This window comes from Dama dama, chromosome 20, assembly GCF_033118175.1.
Source record: "Dama dama isolate Ldn47 chromosome 20, ASM3311817v1, whole genome shotgun sequence".
Taxonomy (NCBI): domain Eukaryota; kingdom Metazoa; phylum Chordata; class Mammalia; order Artiodactyla; family Cervidae; genus Dama; species Dama dama.
This window is the reverse complement of record NC_083700.1, coordinates 94,685,352-94,711,640: the sequence shown is the minus strand read 5'-3', so window position 1 is coordinate 94,711,640 and position 26,289 is coordinate 94,685,352. Positions and strand designations below refer to the sequence as shown.

General features: G+C 38.5%; 2 protein-coding genes across 11 annotated transcripts in view; one reads left to right on the top strand and one right to left on the bottom strand.

Moving 5' to 3' along the window:
• SPATA6 (spermatogenesis associated 6) overlaps positions 1–26,289 on the bottom strand; it is a 169,811-nt gene that overhangs the window by 125,744 nt on the left and 17,778 nt on the right. For 3 of the 10 annotated variants that reach the window (XM_061121954.1, XM_061121957.1, XM_061121958.1), the window contains exons 2-3: positions 21,921–22,058; positions 20,380–20,428 (exon numbers count right to left, since the gene is read on the bottom strand). In XM_061121954.1, the coding sequence (XP_060977937.1) occupies positions 20,380–20,428; positions 21,921–22,058 (187 nt within the window). Of the gene's footprint in view, positions 1–20,379; positions 20,429–21,920; positions 22,059–24,094; positions 24,571–26,289 lie in introns of those variants that run through there. The other 7 variants (XM_061121960.1, XM_061121961.1, XM_061121955.1 and 4 more) reach the window with 7 other exon arrangements.
• On the top strand, positions 11,367–15,522 carry LOC133041376 (TELO2-interacting protein 2-like). The gene is made up of 3 exons (XM_061121939.1): positions 11,367–13,749; positions 13,825–13,968; positions 14,727–15,522. Exons 1-3 carry the CDS (start codon positions 13,682–13,684, stop codon positions 14,848–14,850), a joined length of 336 nt encoding a protein of 111 aa, XP_060977922.1. The 5' UTR covers positions 11,367–13,681; the 3' UTR covers positions 14,851–15,522.

Sequence of the window (26,289 nt, the reverse complement as noted above, 5' to 3'; positions counted from 1 at the left end):
CCAGTCCATCCTAAAGGAGACCAGTCCTGAATATTCATTGGATGGACTGACGCTGAAGCTGAAGCTCCAATACTTTGACCGACTGATGTGATCTGACTTATTGGAAAAGACCTTGATGCTAGGAAAGGCTGAAGAGAGGAGAAGGGGACAACAGAGGATGAGATTGTTGGATGGCATCACTTACTCGATGGACATGAGTTGAGCAAGCTCTGGGAGTTGGTGATGGACAGGGAAGCCTGGCGTACTGAAGTCCACAGGGTCGCAAAGAGTCAGACATGACTGAGCGACTGAACAGCAACAATCTCATCGTATATACTTAGTAATTTATCTCCTCTTTTTCAGTTTTTATACTTCTAATTTTTTGTGTGTGTCTAACTGCATTGATTAGTACCTCCACAATTTTAAAGGATCATCTATTTTCTCTGGTTTTTTTTTTTTGGCCATGCTGCATGGCTTGTAGGATCTTAGTTCCCTGACTAGGATTGACCTCAGGCCACCACAGTGAACACACTAAGTCCTTACAACTGGAGCATCAGGGAATACACAGAGATTATTTAGTTTCTAAGATCTCTTCCCTCTCTGAGCGTCTAGATTTTACCTGGAGTAGAAAAGGGTCTAGGAAATTAACCTGCATGGGGTCTGAGCTTGAAGTTCTAGTTCTTTTTCTTCTTCATCGCACATATCCAGCACTTTGCTGGCGATACCAAAGACCACAGATACTAATTTCATCACCATCCTAATTATGTTTTGTGCCTAAACTGGCCTTGTGGGCTCGTGTTGGTCCATTAGAACAGAGTTCCTAACTCTGGTTCTAATGTTCACATAATCTGTAACCAAGAACAGTAGCAGCTGTTCACTGAACCTCAATTTCTGCATCTTTAAAAGTGGCTGTTGGATGAGAGAAAACAGACATGGCTTTCTTAAATTTTCCATGATTTCGTCTCATATCCTGTTAAAATAAATCCCTTTATCTTCTGCAAACAGCTTCTTGCTTGGGCCTTGATGTCAGTACTTGTTACTGCATAGGTAACTTTGGGTACTGTATAGATATACTTGTTACTGTGTAGGTATACTTGTTACTGTAATCTGGCTAGAAAGTATGTCTGTCTGCCTATGACCACTTTGAGGACACAGACCAAGTCTGACCCTATTCCATCATTTCTTTCTTGTTTTACTACAATAGCTTCTGACCTGGTTTCCTTGCTGCTTCTGAGCAATCTTTTAAAATAGAAACAAATAATGGCACTTCTTTAACTGAAACTGCTCTATCCTTCCCTATCGCTCACAGGATAGACTCCAAACCCCTTCATATATTATAAAAGGCCCTGTGTGATCTGGCCCTTGCCTCCTGCCTACTATCAGCTCTCACAACTTCTGGTCTGATACTCTATACTTCAGTCCATGGAGCTGCCTGAAGTACTTCAAAGCTCTAGGCTTGTGACTTTCATTTCCATATTTACAAATAATGAATATCTCCTCTGCCTGAAATACAAGTTCTCTTTATCTGGGTAACCCTGAGACAACCTTAAGACTTAAGGCAAACTAAGGAGATGCTCACCAGTTCCATATCCTTTTCCTGGATCCTAGACAACATCTCTCAATCTCCCTTGATATCTGGTTGGGATCAAAAGGGATGTGGGCAGTGGTAATAAGTGCCACTTCCAGGCCTAGTCATCAAACACATACACAATTGCCCATATTCTCGCTCTCGGGCATGGAAGCTACATGTAAAATCAATGGTATTGTAATAAGGAAAAAGGCTAGTTCGCTGAGTCAACACTGGGGGAAAAATTGCCAGGCAAGTCACTTGACCTGCATCAGACTGTAATGAATCTTTACTGTATTCAGCCATTGAGATTTGGGGACTGCTTATTATAGCATCTAAAATTGTTCACCTGACTCGTACAAAAATATTAATTTAAGTAGCCATTTTTATCCCTCAGGGATGAGTGAACAGCCCCTGTGTGCTCTCACAATTCTCTCTCCTGGCACTGACCACATGGCATAATCATGCTTTGTTTATTTCCATCTCCCATTAGAATGTGAACTCTTTCAGGGAAGGGACCATACATTCTTGGTTTTTTTAAATTCACAGGACCAGAGCAAGCCCTGGTATATAGTAGGTTATCACTGGAGGTTTAGTGGGAGAATGAATAGAAAATGAGTCAATTAACTGATGGAAGAATGAGTGAATTAAATGAATGAACAGCTGCATCTGAACTTTTTCATAGCAGTCAAATGAGATACTTTTTTCTGTGGCTATGTCAGAGCAAGGGGTGTGCTGCTACTGCAGGGCCCTTAATCATGTAAGGATGTGAGAGCTGGACTATAAAGAAAGCTGGGCAATGAAGAATTGATGCTTTTGAACTATGGCATTGGAGAAGACTCTTGCAAGTCCCTTGGACTGCAAAGAGACCAAAACAGTCAATCCTAGAGGAAATAAGTCCTCAGTGTTCATTGGAGGGACTAATGTTAAAGCTGAAGCTCCAATACTTTAGCCACTTGATGCAAAGAACTGACTCACTGGAAAAGACCCCAATTCTGGGAAAGATTGAAAACAGGAGGAGAAGGGCATGACAGAGTATGAGATGGTTGGATGGCATCACCAACTTGGTGGACATGAGTTTGAGCAAGCTCCAAGAGTTGGTGATGGACAGGGAAGCCTGGCACGCTACGGTCCATGGGGTTGCAAAGAACTGGACAGGACTGAGCGACTGACCTGAACTGAAAAAGTCAAGAAGGCAAGCTGTAGCACTGACTCATGAATGGACATTAATAAGGGTCTCCTACATGTTAGCTTTGATGTAATACCTGAGATAATGCAATCAGTAAGCTGAAGTAAGATACAGAAAGACAGCTTCAAATGTTGTTACCAACACAAAGGGAACACACCTTTTTAAGCAAACAAATCATGTTTATCTTTGATTCCTAGCCCAGATGCTCAGGGAAATCACCATTAAATTCCAAGAAGCAGTACTATTATAGGCCACATGCTCTGATTGAAATGCAAATTAACAAATTTTTAATACTTAGACTAATCATGAATAAATATTTGAAACAGACTGAAAAAAAACACCACCACCAATATGAAGGTTCAGCGAAATGACTGGATACTCAGCAAATATTTTTTTCACTTTCTTGCATATTAACTACCAAAAAAGGGAAGAAAGGAAAATTATGCAAAGAACCTTATTCTCAGTAGTGACGAAATATGCAATAGTTAGAAATAAATATGAAAATAAACATGAAATACATGGCAACTATACAAACAAACACACACTCACACACATACCCCAAAACCCTGGTAACAGGGTGAAAGAAAACATAAGTTTAATAAATCAATATATATCATTTATCTACATGGGAAGAATGAATAATATAAAAATGCTAATTCTTTCAAAATAATTAAAATTCAAAGAGGTTTATCTTAGACCTTAAAAATGAGTTTAAGTTCATCTAGAAAAATAAACAAGTAGGAATATAAATGTGTGCTTTTTAAATGAAAGAACATGGATTATAGAAAGATATAATAATTAACTATGCAATATTAGCCCACATATAGATACTTAGAATAAGTAAATAGATATAATGAGGTGGGGACAAATGGGAGAGTACACAGAGACACAGGATGAGGGTAGAAAGGGTATTAATGAGGAACAGATTTCTGCTTCAGATAATGGCAATTTACACAAAGAAGACTAAGAAAATCTGGTCAAGTTTTTTTTTTTTTTTTTAATCTGCTTGAAGGCACAGAGAAGCTAATAAGGCAGTGAAGAATTACAGGGCCAAGTTATGGGAAAAGAAAGAAGAGCCAGGGAGATGAGCCAAACTTTGGAACTGCTTTCTCCCCAAGGGCATCTGCTAATTCCAGAAATGGCAAACTAGGGATGAATAAATTTAGCTGAGATTTTGATGGTCTCATAGACCTAGAAGAAAAATATCACTACAGGAGATCTCTCCGGTGGTCCAGTGGTTAAGAATCTGCTGACCAAAGCAGGGGACACAGGTTTGATACCTGGTCTGGGAAGATTCTACACGCTGCAGGGCAACTTAGCTCACATGCCACAGAGCATGTGCTCTAGAGCCCATGAGTCACAACTACAGAGCCCAAATGCCACAACTACTGAAGTCCATGTACCTAGAACCTGTGCTCTGCAACAAGAGAAGCCATCACAATGAGAAGCGCACACACCTCAACTAGAGAGTAGCCCCCACTTGCAACTAGAGAAAGTTACTCTCAGCAACGAAGGCCCAGAGCAGCCAAAAATTAATTAATTTAAAAAATCACTATACCCCAATGTTCATATTCATCGCAGCACTGTTTATAATAGCCAGGACATGGAAGCAACCTAGATGCCCATCAGCAGAGGAATGGATAAGAAAGCTATGATACATATACACAATGGAATATTACTCAGCCATTAAAAAGAATACATTTGAATCAATTCTAATGAGATGGATGAAACTGGGGCCCATTATACAGAGTGAAGTAAGCCAGAAAGACAAACACCAATACAGTATACTAACGCATATATACGGAATTTACAAAGATGGTAACGATAACCCTATATGCAGGACAGAAAAAGAGACAAAGATGTACAGAACAGACTTTGGGACTCCGTGGGAGAAGGTGAGGGTGGGATGATCTGAGAGAATAGCACTGAAACATGTATATTATCAAGTGTGAAACAGACTGCCAGCCCAGGTTGGATGCATGAGACAAGTGCTCAGGGCTGGTGCACTGGGATGACCCAGAGGGATGGGATGGGGAGGGAGGTGGGAGAGGGGATCAGGATGGGGAACACATGTAAATCCATGGCTGATTCATGTCAATGTATGGCAAAAACCACTACAATACTGTAAAGTAATTAGCCTCCAACTAATAAAAATAAATGAAAAAAAAATCACTATAGGGCCTACACCAAGAAGGAGAGGTCTTCATAAATTCTCCACAGTTTAGATAAGAGTGTATAAAAGGCAACATCACAGGAGTAAGGATAAATTGGAAATACCCTCCCCTGGTCCTTGTAACTCAAGAAGAAACCCAGCTTCAAATCACCTTAATCTCTGCCATTAGACTGACATGATAGAGGTCTGCTGGTACCACTGACATCCTACAGAAGGGAAATAAAAGGCAAACATAAAGCCTATCTGGAGAACAATAGTATGATGTTATGTCCCCAATTGTTTCTATAATTTTTCACATACAAAGTTCAATATTCAGAAGGAATTGTACAATTATTTTTAGGAAAGTGTTCAGTAGTATCAAATAAAGCGAAATATACATCTATTCTATGACCCAGAAATTCCACTCCAAGAGAACCAAGTATAAATGTTTACTGAGAGATATTTCTAAGAATATTCGTAATAAGCCTTAAAACAATCGTCATTTACAAGAAATGAATAAATTACTTTCATATAATGTAATACTAAAGAGCAATAAAAAAGAATGAACTAATGAAATACAACATCATAGGTGATTCACAGACATAAGGCTGAATGAAAAACTCATTCAAACAAATACATATTTATGATTTAATTTATATTACATCCAAAAATGGACAAAAGTAATCAATACTGACAAGTTACAACAGTGATTATTGTGAGGGGGGTATTGACTGGCAGAGGTACAAAACCTTTTTAGATGTTGGAAGTATTCTCTGTCTTGATGAATGGTGGTTATGGAGTACTCAAATGTGAATAATCATTCAAGGGTACATTTAGGGCTAAAATTAGCATACTTTAGACACTAGAAATACCTAAGACAGTCTTCATAAAGGATAAACATGGAGGGCTTAAACTACCAGATATCAAAAGTGAAGTTCTAGTAATTAAGAAAGCATCATGTTTATGCAAGGACTCATGAAACAAAACAGAAAATATATAAATAAAAGAAAATCCACAAGTAGGCAGGCATTTAGCTTGTGATAAACATTAAGAGCAAGGGGAATAAAAGTCTCTTCACCAAGTGATATTGCCCAATTAGATATGCATAAAATAAAAATAAAATATTATCCTTACTTCAACCATATATAAAAATAAAATCAGAGGAAGACTGTAAACCTGAATGTATGTGGTAGAAATAAGCCTTCTAGAAAATTATATAGAGTATCTTCATAACTTGAGTGTGGGAAATTAACAAGATGGCTCCAGTCTGGCTCTTTTCCCCCGCGCTCTCATGCTCGTTCGCTCCATGTTCTGAAAATATGACTTTGCACAGTTGTGTAGTGGCTGAGGTCACTTACAGCACTGTGTATGAGTGCCACGAGTTACTCACTTGGTCATGGGCTCCCTTGTGCAGTACGCCTGTATGCGCGTCACCATGAAAGCCCTGGCTGCCGCTGCACTGGGGCTACACTGGAGTGACATCATGGTTACATCATATGAAGTTATGTTATGGCAACCTTATGGCTACATTATGGTTATGTTATGGCTGCAGCTTCAGCTGCCACGTCAGCCAGGACAGACTGAGTTGTGGCTGCCATGCCAGCCAGAAGAGAATAACTGTGTCTGCAGTTTCCATGGTTCCTAGAGTCTTCTTCCAGCCTCTTAGCTTGTGCCTTGCCTACCCTGGGTGCAGCAAACAGTGGGAACAGCAAGACAATTGGCATCACAAACAGAAACAGCGACACACTGGGATAGGGAAAAACACAATCCCAAAAAACACTAAACATAAGGGGTTTCCCTGGTGGCTCAGATGGTAAGGAATCTGCCTGCAATGAGGAAGACAACAAGAATCACTAAAGGATTGAAAATGCAAGCCACAGAGTGAGAAATTACTGTACTTACAACACACATAACTGACATAAATCTTGTTAACTAGAAAATATTGAGAAGCCCTACAAATTAGTAAGAAAGTAATAAACAACCAAAAAGAGAAATGAGCAAAAGACAAGCATTTCACACACACACAAAGATATCTAGAAAAGATGTCGTCATTTATCTTCACAGAAATGCAAAATGAAACCACTGTTCACCCACCATATGACTAAAATGAAAAAGTCTGGCAATTCCAGGAGTTGGCAAGGATGTGGCGAGCAGAACTTTCACCAATGGCAGAGTGTACATCGACAGAGCAACACTGAAAACTGCTTGGCACTGTCTACTCACATTCACCTTAAGACTCAGCAATTACACACACAAACACATATATATGTGTATATATATAAGCATATGGGTTTCCCAGGTGGCACTAGTGGTAAAGAACCCACCTGCCAATGCAGGAGATGTAGAAGACATGGATTCAATCCCTGGGTTGTTAAGATCCCTTAGAGAAGGTTGTGTCAACCCACTCAAGTATTCGTGCTTGGAGAATTCCATGGACAGAGGAGCCTGATGGGCTACAGTCCATGGGGTCACAAAGAGTCGGACACAACTGAAGTGACTTAGCATGCATGCATGCATATATATATATGTGTATGTATGTATATACATATATATACACACACACACACACACACACATACCAAATAGATGTGCATGTGCATGAACATCAAGGCATGTAATCAAGAATGTTCATAGGAACTTCATTCAGAACAGCACAAATGGAAATAAGCAAAATGCCCATTAATAATAGAATAAAAAACTTGGAGTACAGTCACATAATGAGATACTACACAGCAACAAAGATAAATGAACTAGTTATCAAAACAAAAATCAATTTCTCAGCAAAAATGCTAAGCAAAATAGGCCTGGGACAAAAGAATTTGCAAACAATGATTCCATTTATTTAATTTTCAAAAATAGGCAATACTAAACTAGAATATCAGACTTTAAAATGGAAATCTCTTTGTGGAGCATAGAGGAAATAGAGATTGAACACAAAAGTGAAAGTGTTAGTGGCTCAGCTGTGTCTGAATCTTTACAACCCCAGGGACTATAGGCCACAAGGCTACCCTGTCCATGGAATTGTCCAAGCAAAAACACTGGCATGGGTAGCCATTCATTTCTCCAGGGGATCTTTCCGACTCAGGGATTGAACCCAGGTCTCCTAAAATGCAGGCAGATTTCTTACCGTCTGAGCCACCAGGGAAGTCTTTAGGTCAATAAATAGACATTGCCAAATTTCAGAAATTTCAGATGCTCAAGCTTGATTTTAAACAGACAGAGGAACCAGAGATCAAATTGCCAATATCCACTGGATCATTGAAAAAGCGAGAGAGTTCCAGAAAAATGTCTACATCTGCTTTATTGACTATGCCAAAGTCTGACTGTGTGGATCACAACAAACTGGAAAATTCTGAAAGAGACAGGAATACCAGACCACCTGACCTGCCTCCTGAGAAATCTGTATGCAGGTAAAGAGGCAACAGTTAGAACTGGACATGGAACAACAAACTGGTTCCAAATTGGGAAAGGAGCATACCAAGGCTGTATATTTTCACCCTGCTTATTTAGCTTCTATGCAGAGTATATCATGTGAAATGCAGGGCTGGATGAAGCACAAGCTGGAATCAAGATTGCTGGGAGAAATATCAATAACCAGATATGAAGATGACACCACCATTATGGCAGAAAGCGAAGAAACTAAAGAACCTCTTGATGAAAGCAAAAGAGGAGAGCGAAAAAGTTGGCTTAAAACTCAACATTCAGAAAACAAAAATCATGACATCCAGTCCCATCACTTCATGGGAAATAGATGGGGAAACAATGGAAACAGTGACAAACTTTACTTTTTTGGGCTCCAAAATCACAGCAGATGGTGACTGCAGCCATGAAATTAAAAGACGCTTGCTCCTTGGAAGAAAAGTTATGACCAACCTAGACAGCATATTAAAAAGCAGAGACATTACTTTGCCAAAAAAGGTTCATCTAGTGAAAGCTATGGTTTTTCCAGTAGTCGTGGATGGATGTGAGACTTGGACTATAAAGAAAGCTAACTGCCAAAGAATCGATGCTTTCGAACTGTGGTGTTGGAGAAGACTCTGTCCCTGGGACAGCAAGGAGATCAAACTAGTCAATCCTAAGGAAATCAACTCTGAAGATTCATTGAAAGGACTGATGCTGAAGCTGAAACTCCAACAATTTGGCCACCTGATGCGAAGAACTGACTCATTTGAAAAGACCCTGATGCTGGAAAAGACTGAAGGCAGGAAAAGGGGATGACAGAGGATGAGATGGTTGGATGGCATCACCGTCAACGGACATGAGTTTGGTAGTCTCCGGGAGTTGGTGATGGACAGGGAGGCCTGGCGTGCTGCAGCCTAAGGCGTCGCAAAGAGTTGGACACGACTGAGCGACTGAACTAAAATTTCAGAAAGCTTTCCTTATCAGTTTAGTCAACTCTTTGCGACCGACCCCATGTCCAACTCTTTGCGACCCCATGGACTGCAGCATGCCAAGCCTCCCTGTCCATCACCAACTTCCGGAGTTTACTCAATCTCATGTCTGTTGTGTTGGTGATGCCATCCAACCATCTCAACCTCTGTCATCCCCTTTTCCACTCGCCTTCAATCATTCCCAGCATCAGGGTCTTTTCAAATGAGTCAATTCTTCGCATCAGGTGGCCAAAGTATCGGAGTTTCAGCTTCAGCATCAGTCTTTCCAATGAATATTCAGGACTGATTTCCTTTAGGATGGACTGGTTAGATCTCCTTGCAGTCCAAGGGACTCTCAAGAGTCTTCTCCAACACAACAGTTCAAAAGTGCTCAGCTTTCGTTATAGTCCAACTCTCATATCCATACATGACTACTAGAAAAACCATAGCTTTAACTAGATGGACCTTTGCTGACAAAATAATGTCTCTGCTTTTTAATATGCTGTCTAGGTTGGTCATAACTTTTCTTCCAAGAAGCAAGCGTCTTTTTATTTCATGGCTGCAGTCACCATCTGCAGTGATTTTGGAGCCCAAGAAATTAAAGTCAGCCACTGTTTCCACTTTTCCCCATCTATTTTCCAGGAACTGATGGGACTGGATGTCATGATTTTTGTTTTCTGAATGTTGAGCTTTCAGCCAACATTTTCACTCTCCTCTTCACCTTCATCAAGAGGTCCTTTAGTTCTTCTTCACTTTCTGCCATAAGGGTGGTGTCATCTGCATATCTGAGGTTATTAATATTTCTCCCAGCAATCTTGATTCTAGCCTGTGCTTCTTCCAGCCCAGCGTTTCTCATGATGTACCCTGCATAGAAGTTAAATAAGCAGGGTGACAATACACAGCCTTGACATACTCCTTTTCATATTTGGAAGCAGTCTGTTGTTCCATGTCCAGTTCTAACTATAGCCTCCTGACCTGCATACAGACTTCTCAAGAGGCAGGTCAGGTGGTCTGGTATTCCCATCTCTTTCAGAATTTTCCAGTTTATTGCAAGCCACACAATCAAAGGCTTTGGCATAGTCAACAAAGCAGAAATAGATGTTTTTCTGGAACTCTCTCGCTTTTTCGATGATCCAGCGGATGTTGGCAATTTGATCTCTGATTCCTCTGCCTTTTCTAAAACCAGCTTGAACATCTGAAAGTTCACAGTTCATGTATTGCTGAAGCCTGGCTGGAAGAAATTTAAGCATTACTTTGATGCTGGGAGGGAGTGGGGTCAGGAGGAGAAGGGAACGACAGAGGATGAGATGGCTGGCTGGCATCACCAACTTGATGAACATGAGTTTGGGTAAGCCCCGGGAGTTGGTGATGGACAGGGGGGCCTGGTGTGCTGCGATTTATGTAAGAGTCGGACACGACTGAGTGACTGAACTGAATGAACTGAACTGACTAGCGTGTGAGATGAGTGCAATTGTGTGGTAGTTTGAATATTCCTTGGCATTGCCTTTCTTTGGGATTGGAATGAAAACTGACCTTTTCCAGTCCTGTGGCCACTGCTGAGTTTTCCAAATTTGCTGGCATATTGAGTGCAGCACTTTCACAGCATCATCTTTCAGGATTTGAAACAGCTCAACTGGAATTCCATCACCTCCACTCGCTTTGTTCGTCGTGATGCTTCCTAAGGCCCACTTGACTTCACATTCCAGGATGTCTAGCTCTAGGTGAGTGATCACACCATCCTGATTATCTGGGTCTTGAAGATCTTTTTTGTACAGTTCTTCTGTGTATTCTTGCCACCTCTTCTTAATATCTTCTGCTTCTGTTAGGTCCCTACCATTTCTATCCTTTATTGAGCCCATCTTTGCATGAAATGTTTCCTTGGTATCTCTAATTTTCTTGAAGAGATCTCTAGTCTTTCCCATTCTATTGTTTTCCTCTATTTCTTTGCATTGATCTCTGAGGAAGGCTTTCGTATCTCTCCTTGCTATTCTTTGGAATTCTGCATTCAAATGGGTATCTTAATCATGTACAGCAAGTCAAAAGCTATAGTAAACTTCTTAAGAGAGAGTGCCAGAATACCATTAATCCTTTGTACCAAAGAGAGTAATCGCTATAACAATTTCCAATAAATGTCTATTTATCTGCTTTAACTACAAGGGGAATTGGTGGGAATGCATTTGCTATCGTGGATTTAAAATATGAATCCTGAGTCCTATAAGCTCTCTTGATGACTGAGGCAGGGAGTCTCTCACTCAAAGACACTGAAGGATTTATTCCCAGCCTTCAAATCTTCACATGAAAGCATTTTAAATACTGCAGACACCAAACAAGCAGCAATTCTCAGAAGCGATAAAGCAGGGGCTCTAATGAAACTGCTATTTTCCCCCATAGGCAAGAGAAAACAATAGGGGCAGCTAGTAATCTACTGCAATAAAAATAAAGATCCTATCTTCTCTTTATCCAAATGTTGAAGGGTATGTAACCAAGGTAGTCATTAATATATTACAAATTTTCAAATACAAAATACATTTCCTAATCAAAGGATTATAGTACAAACAGGTATCTTTCGATTGGACAGTTCCAGCACTCATGAAAAGAGGAATGAGAGGCAGTCATATGATACATTTATGGTATTTTATTTAACTCCTTTGAACATTAAACACCTAGTATGTATCAGGTATTGTCATATGCACACAGCAGCCACAAAAAAGAAAAAGTCAATGCTCTTATGAAACTATCATTCTGATGAGAGAAAAAATAAAAAATAATGCATCAGTGCTAGGAAGAAAAACAGGAAGACTATCTCCATCCTTATTTGCCCTGAGCAGTACCCTTTTCACAGCTGTTGTCTTGGTGGAAATACTAAAAACACACTCTTATGCTCAAAGTATCCTGGTAGAAGATAGGATAACCTTAAAGACAATGGGAGAGAGATGGAGATATTGACCAAAAGGGGATGCCATTATTAAATACTTGGATGAGAAAAGATCTCTCATTATGATGATAAATTTGAGGAGGGACTGGAGAGAAGAGAGGGAGCAAGCAATACACACATCTGCAGGAAGAGCTTTGAAGGCAGTATATTTGTGGCAGTATGTAGCTGACTCTTGAACAGTGTGAGAGTCAGGGGTGCCCATCCTCTCTGCAGTTGAAAATCCACATATAGCTTATAGTCAGTCCTCCACATTGGTTTCTCCGTGTAAGTGGTTCCTCTGTATCTGCAGTTCCTCCTTATCTGTGGTTCAGCATCCATGGAGTCAACCAAAGACCATGCACTGTAGTATTTACTATTGAAAAAAATTTGTGTATAAGTGGACCTGTGCAACTCAAATCTGTGTTGTCCAAAGTTCAGGTGTATTGTGTGTGTGTGAGACACAGTCTGTGTCTTTGTTTTTTTTTTTTCCTTTGCAGACACGTTTATGTAAATATATATATACTGTAAATATAAATACAGTACAGAGTAATATATCTATTAAAAGAGGTTTGTATAAAATGCAGTAGGTGTTTAACAATAGGCAGCTAACAAGGTTTGGTAGTATTGGGGTATTTTAAGAGGATCTGGTAAGGAGGTGATATTTGCTTATAAAGAATGAGAATTTCTGGGGACTAGTGTTGGGGGAGGGGCGCCAAGACCATTCTGAAGTCAAGAAACAAGTTACATAAAATTAGAGGTAGAAATAACCTTGTTTCTTATTTTAGGCCAGATATTCTCCCTCCTCCTACCTCAGCCTGCCCCTTTCTTTTTAAAATATGATTTTAGGTTTTGAGAATCTAGGCTATACTAAAAGCCAGTAAGGTTAAGACTCTCGTGACGGTGGTTAAAAAGTAAGAGAAAAAACAACGATCCCAGGAGAGCTAAAAGGGATTATGTGGACATTGAAACTTCAGATAGGGAGGTCAAAAGTGGATACAAATAGAGTCATCTTCGATTCTGCTGGGGAGAGGTCTTATAGTAGATATTTATACTTGTAAATATCAACTTAAACTTAGGTATTCAGTGACAATAGACTGAGACTCCTAAATTCTGGATTAAAGTCTTAGCTCTGCTCCATTCTATAGATCAGCAAAGAACTGTCCTAGGAGATTTTAACTTGAGACTGTCTGATGGAAATAAAGAATGTTTAAAAAGTTAGAAAATATAAAGTAATACGTTACACTTAATGTAGTGTTACTCACATCTTTTAGAATTCTATGACATGGACACTGAGGATGGTAGATGAGTGGAAGTTGCAAGAGAAATCATTGAGTGTCCTGACTGCCAACTTCACGGTGAACTACAGCTCCTTTCTCCTACTTCCTCCTAGGCTGTGCTCCTGTGTCTGCTGGATTCATTCCCCGTCCTGGAGAAAGCCCTACACTGGAAGGGAGATGGGGCCCGACCCACCACACACTGTGACGAGGTCCTGCAGCTGATCCTAACGCACATGGAGCCCGAGCACCGCCTTCTCTTACGCAGGACTTACGCGAGAAACCTGGCAGCTTTTGTGAAAAGGTGAGTCCCTGAGCAGCTGGATCTGGCCATACTCCTCAACTTCACTCTGCATCGCATCTTCTCTGTTGTCGTTAGGTTGGGGATCCTAAGTGTCCGGCACTTGAAAAGGCTGGAGCGAGTCATCATTGGTTACTTGGAGGTATATGATGGACCCGAGGAGGAGGCCAGACTGAAGATGCTGGAAACCCTGAAGCTTCTCCTGCAGTATACTTGGCCCAGGTATGACCGCCAGGGTCAGGCGTGCTGAGGGGCGAGACTCCACCCATGCGCCCTGCAGGACTTGGCCAGGTGTGTGCACAGTACCAAGTACTAAGGACATGCTGTACAGATACCCGTTGGACTTTACTGTGAAAGTGGCATTGACAAGATAATACTCGGTTCCTCAGGTGACATCTCTATTTATGAGGCCTGTTAGAATGTTCAGGCTGTTGAGCAGCGCGACAGTAGACATCCTTGACTTTGTTCACCCTTGGGTTTCTTAAGTCTGATCAAGAGTTCAGCACTCCCAGCACATCACTGAACGTGTGTGGTCAGAAGAATGCTGATTTGGGACACATTTGCTTAGCATTCCAACTCTGGCTCAAGGTGGGTGTCATGAACAGCAAGCTGGAACCCAAACACATTGAGTCTGCAAAAGGCTGCCTTGCAGGAAATGTTCAGTTGCTCAGTCGCATCCAACTCTTTTAGACCCCATGGACTGAAGCACGCCAGGCTTCCCTGTCGTTTACTCTCTCCCATAGTTTGCTCAAACTCTTGTCCATTGAGTCAGTGATGCTATCTAACCGTCTCATTCTCTGCCACCCCATGCTCCTTTTGCCTTCAATCTTTCCCAGTATCAGGGCTTTTTCCACTGAGTCTGAATGAAATAAGACTTAGTTGGGCGAGAGTCCCATTGTCTTAGCAACATGTATGTGTCTGTTCTGAACTGTATTCTCTCATCTCCTTATAATGTACCCCAGAATCACATTTGTTCCCAGGTTGCATTTATTTACTTACTGTCTCTCTCTGCTGAACTCCAAGCTCCAGGAAGATGGAAGATCACCTTGGTATACCGAGAACTCCAGATTTACTCAGAACCTGGTATTAAGTTTTGCTGTTTAGTCACTAAGTGGTGTCTGACTCTTTTGCAACCCCATGGACTATAGCCTGCTAGGCTTCTCTGTCCATGGGATTTTCCAGGCAGGAATACTGGAGTGGGTTGCCATTTCCTCCTCCAGGGAGTCTGTGTCTTTGTAAGAGACAGAGTGTGTGTCTACAGAAGAGAATCTACAAACCTTTCATGAGAAAAGATGAAAATTCAGTGTCAGTAGAGAAGGCTACATGGTAGAAAACTTTTCATTCTCTTTCCTACCTAAAAAATGGCTCCCAGGAAATAGCTTTCATCATAACTCTAATTTATTCTGGTAGATTCCAGAATTAAAACCATTTCCCTAAAGAGAATGCCTTCTCTATGAATGCAAAATCACCCTATATGGCTTTTAATGTCACTGGCCCTTATATACCACTTTGTATTTATGTATCATAAATATATATATTTCAGAGGCTTAAAGTGGTTCTGGACCTCTGGAGGCTCCTTACAGGTTCAGATATGGTATGAATAGAATGTGGCAGTTCCCAAATAATAAAGAGTAATAACACACTACCAATAAAAATAAGCAAGGATATTTTAAGTGTTTCCCGCGTGCCAAGGACTTTTCTAAGCACTCTGTCTGACGTTACTCAAGTATCTGTCCATTTATAAGACTGCCCAATTTAAGAGGGTCCTTGGATTTCCTTGAGCATTTGCACAATCTACCAAAAAAAAGAAAAAAAAACCAGATCCTTACCTCTCACCATACACACAAAAATTAACACATAATGGATCATAGGCCTATATGTAAGGAATAAAATAAAATTTATAGAAGTGACCTTGGTAAAGCAAACATTTCACCAAAAATATGATCCCATAAAAGGAAAAAAAAATTGTTAACCTGGACTTCTTTTGTTTTTCATAAAGTGAAAAGTGTTAGTCGCCCAGTTGTATTCCACTCTTTGCAACCCCATGGCCTGCAGCCTGCCAGGCTCCTCTGTCCATGGGATTTTCTGGGCAGGAATGCTGGAGCAAGTTGCCATTCTCTTCTCCAGTGGATATTCCCAACCCAAGGATCAAACCCAGGTCTCCTGCATTGCAGGCAGATTCTTTACCCTGAGCCATAAGAGGACACAATTAGAAGAATGAAAAAATTAAACTACGATAAAGTATTTACCAATTTTATGTCTGATAAAGGATTTATATTTAGAATATGTTTAAAAAGAAAAAAAAACTTGATAAGAAGACAAACTACCCAGTTCAAAATGGATAAAATATTTGAATAAGCATTTTACAAGAAAAGGTATATGAATAGCTAATCTGCACATGGAAAGATGCTCAATAGTATTAAAATTCAAGTTAAAAGTGATAGGAGATATCACTACACATCCATCAGAATAACTATATTCCAAAAAGACTGACATTATCAAATCTTGGGGATGATATGGAATATCTTCATACTTTGCTGGTGGGAATGTAAAATGGTACAGTGACTTTAGAAAGGGCTTCTCGGGTAGCGCTAGTGGTAAAGAACACATCTGCCAATGCAGGAGACACAAGAGACACAGGTTTGGTCCATAGGTTGGGAAGATCTTCTGGAGAAGGGCATGGAAACCCACTCCAGTATTCTTTCCTGGAGAATCCCATGGACAGAGGAGCCTGGAGGGCTATAGTCCGTAGGGTCGCAAAGAGTCAGACATGACTGAAGTGACTTAGCATGCACACACTCAACTTCAGAATACAGGTTGAGAGTTTAAGTTAAACATATACTTAGCGTACAACTCAGCATGCATCCATATACTCATAGCAAATTGCTCATAATAGTCAAAAACTGAAACAATCCAAACATTCATCAAATAGTGAATGGAAAGGGAAAAAAGTTCTATGAATAGAGTATCATACATCAACAAAAAGAAATGAATTACTAATATGTACAACAACACGGATAAACCTCAAAAACATTATTCCAAGTAAAAGAAGTCAGACACAAAAGATAACATATTATATAAATCTATTTATATAAAACTTCTAGGAAAGAAAAATATACAAAGATAGAAAATAGACCAGTGTTGTTGGGACTGAAGTACACATAGAAATTGAGTACAAATAGGCATTAGGAAATATGAGGTGATAGAAATATTCTAAATTGGATTGTGATGATGGCTCACAACTATATACATTTTCTAGAAATCACTTAACTACAGTTACAATGGGTAATTTTTGTGATATGTAAGTTACACCTCACTAAAAGCTGTTAAATAAGGAAGGAAAGGAGAGATGACCCCACTTTTCATATAAGAACAGTATTTCAATCTCACTACCTTGCTGATATGGAGAAGGAAATGGCAACCCACTCCAATATTCTTGCCAGGAATCCCATGGACAGAAGAGCCTGGAGGGCTACAATCCATGGGATCTCAAAAGTCAGACACGACTTAGCAACTAAACCACCAACCACACTGCTGATGAGGGAAATATCTTTAATAGAAGAATTCCAACTAACAAATACAGAAAAATGACAATATTAAAAAAAACCACATTTTATCATTTCTAATGAAAACATGGGTCTCAAGGAATACTAAAGCTATTAGATGAAAGACTGTAGAAAAAATTTATTATGGAATAATATCAAGCTGATACTGTCTGAAGCAAATAAGATCAATCTCAATATCACTAAACTTAAGACAGTCAGATATTATATGCCACCTGATACGATGCAATAAGTACAGAGCACCAATTATGAAGGATTCTTGTGGGGGGAAGAAAAAGAAGCCTGAATTGAACTAAACCTTTAGGTCTAATTATCAGTTTACACAATACTCTTGTCAAAAAGAAAATAAAATAAGCATGAATCAAACCAAACCTTTAGCTCTAATTATCAGTTTACATAATAAAGTGATGAATAAGCTAAACAACACTTTAAGGAAGCAATCAACCAAATCCAAACTGCAGGATACTCTAAAGAACTTGATTTTTTTTAACAAACTCACAGCATTAGGAAAAAAAAAGTGAGAGACACTACTACAGAAAAAAATAAACCTAAGAGCTAAACAGCTATAAATAGAATATGAACCACACCTTCATGGGATCCTGATTTTAACAAACCAACTGTATAAAGACATTTTGGTTATAACTGGAGAAATTTGCACAATGACTAATTATTTGATGTTAATAAGGAACTATTACTAATTTTGTTAGGTATGATACCAGTAGAAAGGTTTTATTTTCTTCAAAAAAACTATCAATTAGAGGTCATGCCAGAATATTTGCAATGAAATAATGTATATAGAGAATTTTCTTTTAAATATTCCAATGCCTTTTTTTAAGTATCAGGTCAAAAGTATCAGAGAGTCAATTCTTAGGCTGACTGATAAGAAGTCCAGGGTCTCCAAGGAGAAGAAAGGGGTCTGGGGCTCTGGAAGTGGAGATAGGGGTCTGGAATTCTCAAGCAGGAGGAAAGGACAAACTTTTTTTATCTATATTCCTTAGTCTTAGTCAATTACACAACTCAGTTTAAACTTTGTACTAGGGATTATACAACAACAATATATCCTGCTTGAGGACAGTTTCTCCTTCCTGAAAACCTTCTGACTAATCCTGATATCTTAGAATGTATATGAGAGTGGGTCTGGTAGGATCTTTCTATTATTTAATTGTAATCTTGTTATCCTAAAATGTAATTATGGGAGTGGGTCTGGTAAAATTTTCACAAACTCCAGACATTCTTTTGATTCACTGTAGTAACTAATTAAAAGGTATATAATTCCATTGCTAACACTAGCAAGGGGGCACTCTCCATCCCCCTTCCGATGTCTGTGTCAGAAGCTTTTTCTATCTCTTTTATACTTTAATAAAACTTTATTACACAAAAGCTCTGAGTGATCAAGCCTCGTCTCTGGCCCCAGATTGAATCCTTCTTCTCCAGAGGCCAAGAATCCTGGCATCTTTCGTGATTCAGCAACAATCTTTCAAGGGTTAACATACAATATAATAGGAAAATGTCAAAAACTATTAAAGCTGACAGGTATTATGGGATTTCATCATTCCATCCCTTCTACTTTTAGCATAGTTTTAATTTTCACATTAGTAAGGTTAGGACACAACAAAAAGTTGCAAAACTGAGAAGAAAATAAAAGAAAAGAGAGCCCAAAGCTCACCAGAGAGGTCAGGGATAAAGACTCTCATGAAGTCATCAGAAGACAGGTTTAAAAAAAAAAAAGACAAGTAAAACATGAAGCCAAGTCCTTGGAGAATATCACATAAGGAGACAGTAGAAACTAAGTTAAAAAGAGACCATAGAAGTGAAGCCAGAAGAATACCAATATTTAAAGGCATGATGGACAAACATGAATTTGAGATAGACACCAAAAAGTAGAAAGTCAGGGACAAGAGAAGAGACTTAACAGAAAAATTGAATCAGGGAAATCTAGGCAAGAAAGATTCCAGATAAATCATCAAGTACCATTCTTAGAGTTCCTAAATTTTACATCAAAGAGAAAAATAACTATGTTTAACAAAATTTCAGAATGATGAGAGAAATAATTATCTTCATATTTTCTAAGATGTACAGTTTCCCAGATACTGAACAAGACGTTCAAAAAATTAGAAGCCATTTACCCACTAGCACCTGGTGGCTCAAATGGTAAAGAATCTGCTTGCAATGCAGGAGACCTGGGTTTGATCCCCGCGTAGGGAAGAACCCCTGGAGAAGGATTTCCAGGGGTAGAAATCAACCAGCCCTATTTCTACCTGTATGTACAGATTCTAACGTGGTGCTAAGTTGCATGTTTCTATATCGCAGACTTCCAATGGGGTGCAAACCGTATGGAAGGGACAGCTGACACTGATGAGGCTCAATATCATTGGCGTTTTGAGCCACAGTTATACATTAGACCAATCTGGTAATTCCTAATCCCTTTCTGATTACAAAGATAAGCAACAGAGCTTTTTACTTCATATTCAGAGCTTGAATAACTTCTCCCCAATATACTTTGCATTGATGTTCTCACAAATAACTGGATCTTTTTATAGTTGATTCCTAGTACTTTGAGGAATTTACTGCTAACCACAACCTTGAAAATGTCACTTTCAAATAATTTATTTACATACTGTGTACAATAAAAACACAAAAGCAAATATATATTTTAAGCTACTATTACTTCAATCTTCTATTATTTACTCTCTTGACTTGCAACACAATGAGGTTAAAGACAGATTTTTGTTTGCAGGGCAGAATCCCACTTAATACAAATCACAATCCTTACATCATTAACAACTCATAATATCTTAGTCAATAAAAAGTTCAAATAACTCTTTTTGTTATTTTCAAATCAAACCCAGAAAAAGGAAAAATTCCCCGTCTCTGCAGCACATGTATTATTTTTTTTTATTATTACTTCCAGGTATATTCTGAAATTCTAAAAAAAGTTAAAAAAAAAAAAGGCCTCACCTTGAGATTTGTCAAGTTCTTATTAGACCCTCTTTGACTTTTATCTAACTCAGGATTAAAGAGCATAATTTTAAAATCTCTCCAAATCAGGAATTAAAAGTTAAAAACTTACATTCAAGCTGTGCAACCACATCTCCAGGGTCCACTGCTTCAGGGAACACCTATGGTGAGAGAAGGCAGAGAGAAACAGGATGGAGAAGAAAAAGTAAAAGGAAGACATATATGAGATAGTCTTTGTGCTTTCTTTCTCATTGCCAGAATATTCCTTTCCCAACCAAAGAAACTTTTGACATTATTGAGAATTGTCACTTCTCTGTTTCCCATGATCACCATGGAAGATTTTACCAACAAATAAAAATTACAGCTGGCTCTGCTTCCCTCTCCATCTACTAGCAGTCTTCTCTTTGTTACCACGGTCATATTCGCTTTCTTGCTGTTCCTCCTTCTCATTAAGCTTATTCCCAAGAAGACACCTTTATATTTGCTGTTCCTCTGCTTAGAATGCTTTTATCCTAGACATTTAAATACTACCTCATAATTCAGACTCAATTTCAATGTTACTGCCTTCTCTGACCAACACCTTTAAAACAAACAATCCTCTTAATCCCTCTGTCCCCTTACCCTCCCTTTATTCTCTTCATGACAGCTCAGTTCAGTTCAGTCACTCAGTCGTGTCCAACTCTTTGCTACCCCATGGACTGCATCACACTAGACCTCCCTGTCCATCACCAACTCCTGGAGTTTACTCAAACTCATGTCCATTGAGTCAGTGATTCAACCATCTCATCCTCTGTCATCCCCTTCTCCTCCCGCCTTCAATCTTTCCCAGCATCAGGATCTTTTCAAATGAGTCAGTTCTTCACATCAGGCGGCCAAAGTATTGGAATTTCAGCTTCAATATCAATCCTTCCAATGAATATTCAGGACTGATTTCCTTTAGGATAGACTGGTTGGATCTCCTTGCAGTCCAAGGGACTCTCAAGAGTCTTCTACACCACCACAGTTCATGACACTTACTATCTAAAAGTGTATTACTCATGCATTTACTTAATTACTGTTTGTTTTTCCTATTATAATGAAAGCTCCAAGAGGGGAAAATGTTTGTCTTGTTTATTCAGTGCCTAGAACAGTGCATGGAACAGAGCAGGTGCTCTGTATTTATTCATGGAGAAGAGAAAAGAAAATAAGAAAGGAAGTAAGGAGGAAGAGAAGAAAGGGAAGAAGGGAACTAGGCAAGGAAAGAAAGGTGAGGAATACAATTGGTAATAATTAATCAAAAGCATCAGATTCAAGGGAAAAAAAGAAAAGAGATCTATAGAAAGAAGTACAAGACAGCCATAAGTAAAATATGACCTATTCTTACCTATTATAATCTCCCCTTTCTCTCTCTCTCTTATGAAGATAAGTATTTATAATTCAAGGTGCTATTTTTTACATAAAGACCACTAAGACAATTTTAGATGTAAACTGATCCATCAAGCAAATGAGGTAACTGATTCAGTGTATAATATAAGGAACATTTATTTTCAAGCTTTCAGATTTAAGTTATAAATCTTTTCAATTAAAGTACATATTCAAATTTTGTGCTATTCAAATTTTGGAACCACTTTAATTTTTTTATTTGTTAACATTTGATAGAATATTTGAATTCACCTTTTCAAACACCATTCTGGCATTGAAGACCAATGGAAAATTGGCTGGGACACATTGTGTCTTTTTGTATTGGCCAAACACACAGATGCTAAGATAGATGTCCTCCTTGTCTTTCAGCACCACTCCTGGGCAAGTTACCTGAAAGAAATTAGAGAGATGAATGTGACTGCTTCATGAATTCCCTAAACTATCATATTAAAATAACTTATCAAACATTACATAAAATCACCAGTCTGCTAAGCTAATAAAAATATGCACAGGTTAAAAAAAAGAGAGAGATTCTAGTGTTTACAGAGTTAAATGAAATGTCTTTATAACTTCCATCCCTCTGAGAAATCTATGATTTTCCACTTGGTTACTTGTGCGACATTTGAAGCTCTACGTACAGGCTCTTGGGACAGACACTAATAGTTTTAAACAGTTAGCCTTAGGCTCCCACTTTATGTAGAATGCTGACATAAACTTATTCAGCATCATTTAATCACAAAGGATAAAGATTCAGCAGAAATAAAGCACTATACTAGAGGACAAAAAATACCAAAACAAAGCACAAGATCTGACCTGCAGTGCCCTAAGCTGCAGCCCATACACACCCTCATCAAAAGAAATATGGCAAACTTTCAAAGCAAGTGAACTGTAAAGTTTCCAGCCCAGGGAAATATTTTTTAAATATAAAACTGTACTTAACTATTCTCAGGACTGACACAACGATGTAGGGTTTCTGAAACATACACAGCAAGGTCTTTCCAGTTTCTGCCATATTTCATGGACAGTGATCAACTATCCTTAGTAGAATACAGAAGGCTGTCTAAACCTTAGACAGATTTGAATCCAATTTATCACATACCTATATTACTCAATATCTCCTGAAACTACAAAGTACATGTGTTATTGTTTCAAACACACATGGATTTCTTGCCACACATTCTTTCATTATCTGGATTACTACTCCATTCCATCTCCTCCTCACCTACTTCTATCTCCCAAGGCTTTCATTAACTGACATCTCAATATACAAAACTTCTCTTGATTGGCCAATTATCACTACTGAATTCGTTCTAATTCAAACATTTGTTGTGAATTTATTATATTCAAGTAAATAAGTCTTAGTTTCTCATAGCATTTTACAGTTCTTTTAAGGCCCTAATTGTCTCCCCACATGTCCATCAAATAGGTACACCTTACCTCTTTAACTTGACTATAAACTCTTGAGAACAGAAATTCTAATTTCCTCATCAATGTATCCAAATACTCAGACTCTCAGTATTAAGAAGTATCTTAGAAATAATCTAGTAAAGCTCTGAAATTTTTATGCAGGGAAACAACAGATCCCCAATAAAGACAAGGTAATTTACTACTTAAAGTCACACAATAAATGAGTCACTTCATGTCCCTTTGTATACAGCAGCTAAGATTATTTTCTATGCCAGTTACTTTGAGTCTATCTACCTCTTATTCTATTTTCTACTTCTGTCCTAATAATTCACTACTGATTATTAAAATCAATTAAGGTCCTCAGAAATTTCACTCTGTCTGAAAGCTTCATTTTCTACTCCTCATTTAAAACAAACCTGTAGAGTCCTTCTACATATTTGTTATATACAGATGTGACTGCTCCAAATTGAGATGGATGGTTAGTATGAAACACAAGATTTTGAAGATTTTTGAAGACTTGTTCTAAAATATTTAAGGAATTTTTACCAAAAATAGTGTAAAATATCTCATTAACAACTTTTATATTAACTACATGTTGAAAGGATAATACTTTGATATACTGAATTAAATAAAATTATTATAAAGTTAATTTATCACAAAATTTATCACTAGTGATAATTTATCACTTACTTAGGGCAACTAGTTTATACTGGGCAGTACAGCTCTAATTGTCCTCACTGAAAACTGCTGAGTGTTTTCCCAATTTGTTATATATGATAAGAAGACATGGCATCTTTTCTTATCTACAATTCTACCATTCTTTAAAGGAATACCATGGAACATTCCAAAAAGAAGGCATTAAAAGAAGGTTTAAAGACAATCCTATGGAACAAACAGAAAATAAATAGCAAACTGGTTGACTTAAAACAATCATATGGATAATTATTGCCTTTGTTTTTGTTGTTGTTCAGTTCCTAAGTCATGTCCACCTCTTTGCAACATCATGGACTGTAGCATACCAGGCTTCTCTGTCCTCCACTATCTCCTGGAATTAGCTCAAATTCATGTCTGCTGAGTTGATGATGCGATCTAACCATTTCATCCTTTGCTGATCCCTTGTCCTCCTGCCTTCAATCTTTCCCAGCATCAGAGTCTTTTCCAATGAGTCAGCTCCTCACATCGGGTGGCCAAAGGACTGGAGCTTCAGCTTCAGCATCAGGATATTCTGGGTTGATTTCATTTAGGATTGACTGGTCTGATCTCCTTGCAGTCCAAGGGACTCTCAAGACTCTTCTCCAGCTTCACAACTCAAAAGCATCAAGTCTTTGGTGCCCAGCCTTCTTTATGGTCCAATTCCACATCTGTACATGACTACTGGAAAAAACATAGCTTTGACTATACTGACCTTTGTCAGCAAAGCAATGTCTCTGCTTTTTAATGTGCTGTCTAGTTTTGTCATAGCTTTTCTCCCAAGGAGCAAGCATATTTTAGTTTCATGGCTACAGTCACCATCCACAGTGATTTTGGAGCCCAAGAAAATAAAATCTGTCACTGCTTTTACTTTTTTCCCTTCTATTTGCCATAAAGTGATGGGACTGGATGGTATGATCATAGTTTTTTGAATGTTGAGTTTCAAGCTAGCTTTTTCACCCTCCCATTTCACTCTCAAGAAGTGCTTTAGTTCGTCATCAATTATGTCTCATCAAATAAGGAATATCAATAGGTAGACAGAAATTACTTTAAAAAAATAGAAATTTTAGAGTTGAAAAGTACATAATAAATGAAAAATTCACTAGAGAATCTCAAGAGCAGATATAAGTTGGCAGAAGAAAGAATAAATGAACCTGAAAAGTAGTCAATTGAGATTATCCAGCCTGAGGTAAAGAAAGAGAAAAGAAAAATGAAACAGTCTCTGAGACCTGTGGGAAACCATAAGGCACAGTAACATAGATATAATGGGACCCCCTAAAATAGAGGACAAGCAGCCAGAAAGAACAGTAGCTGAACTAATGGATGAAAACTTCTGAAATTTAAAGAAAAACAATCTATATATTCAATCCAACAAACTCCAATAACTCCAAATCACACACATCATAATCAGACTTTTTCAAAGACAAAGATGAAGAATCTTGAAAGAAGCAAAGGGAAAATGTTTCAGTAGGTACTAGAAAACCTCAATAGTAATAACAGCTGATTTCTCATCAGAAACATTAAGTAGAAGAAGGTGGAATGACGTATTCAAAGTACTAAAAGAAGATATTCGATAGTTCAATATCCAGGATATTCTCCTTCACAAAAGATGGAAAATTAAGGCTTTTCTTAAACAAAAGGATAATTTATCATGAGAACTTTCCTACAAGAATTACTAAAGAGAATCCTTCAAATTAAAATGAAAGGGCAGCAGCTAAAATGTACGGGAAAAACTAAACACCAGTAAGGGAACTACACGGGGAAACCTAAGACAATATAATTGTATTTTTCTCTCACTTATCCATTCTTATTTAAAATAAAATTGAATAAAACAACAATTACTAAATTATGTTGAAGAGCGTATATGTATACAGATGTTATCTGCATGATAATAAAATTATAAAGAGGAGAGGGAACAAACTAAATAAAAGCAAAGGTTTTATGCGTTATTCAAATTAAATTGGTATTAATCCATACTATATTGTTAAAAAACTGTGAACCCCAGAACAACCATTAAGAAAATAACTCAAACAATACAGTAATAGAAACAAGGGAATTAAAATGGCACACTAGATAATAGTTAACACTAAAGAAGTCCCTAATGCAGAAAAAGAGAAACAAAAAAGGCATTAATACAGAAAAGACAGAAAACAAATAGCAAAATGACAAAGGTAAATCCTACCTTATCTTATATTAAAGGTAAACTGACTAAACACTTCTCATCAAAAGGTAGAGTTTAGCAAGATGGACTAAAAACTATAGTCCAGGTTTCCCTGGGGGCTCAGTGGTAAAGAACCCACCTGCCAATGCAGGAGACGTGGGCTGGACCCCTGGTCTGAGAAGATCCCACGTGCCACGGAACAGCTAAGCCCATGCACCCCAAGTGCTGAGCCTGTGCCCCAGAGCCCAGGAGAAACAGCGAGGGCACCCACATGCTGCAGCTCCTGAAGGCTGCACACGCTAGAGCCCGTCTCTGCAATAAGGGAAGCCGCTGCAACGAAATGCCACGTACCCAAACTAGAGA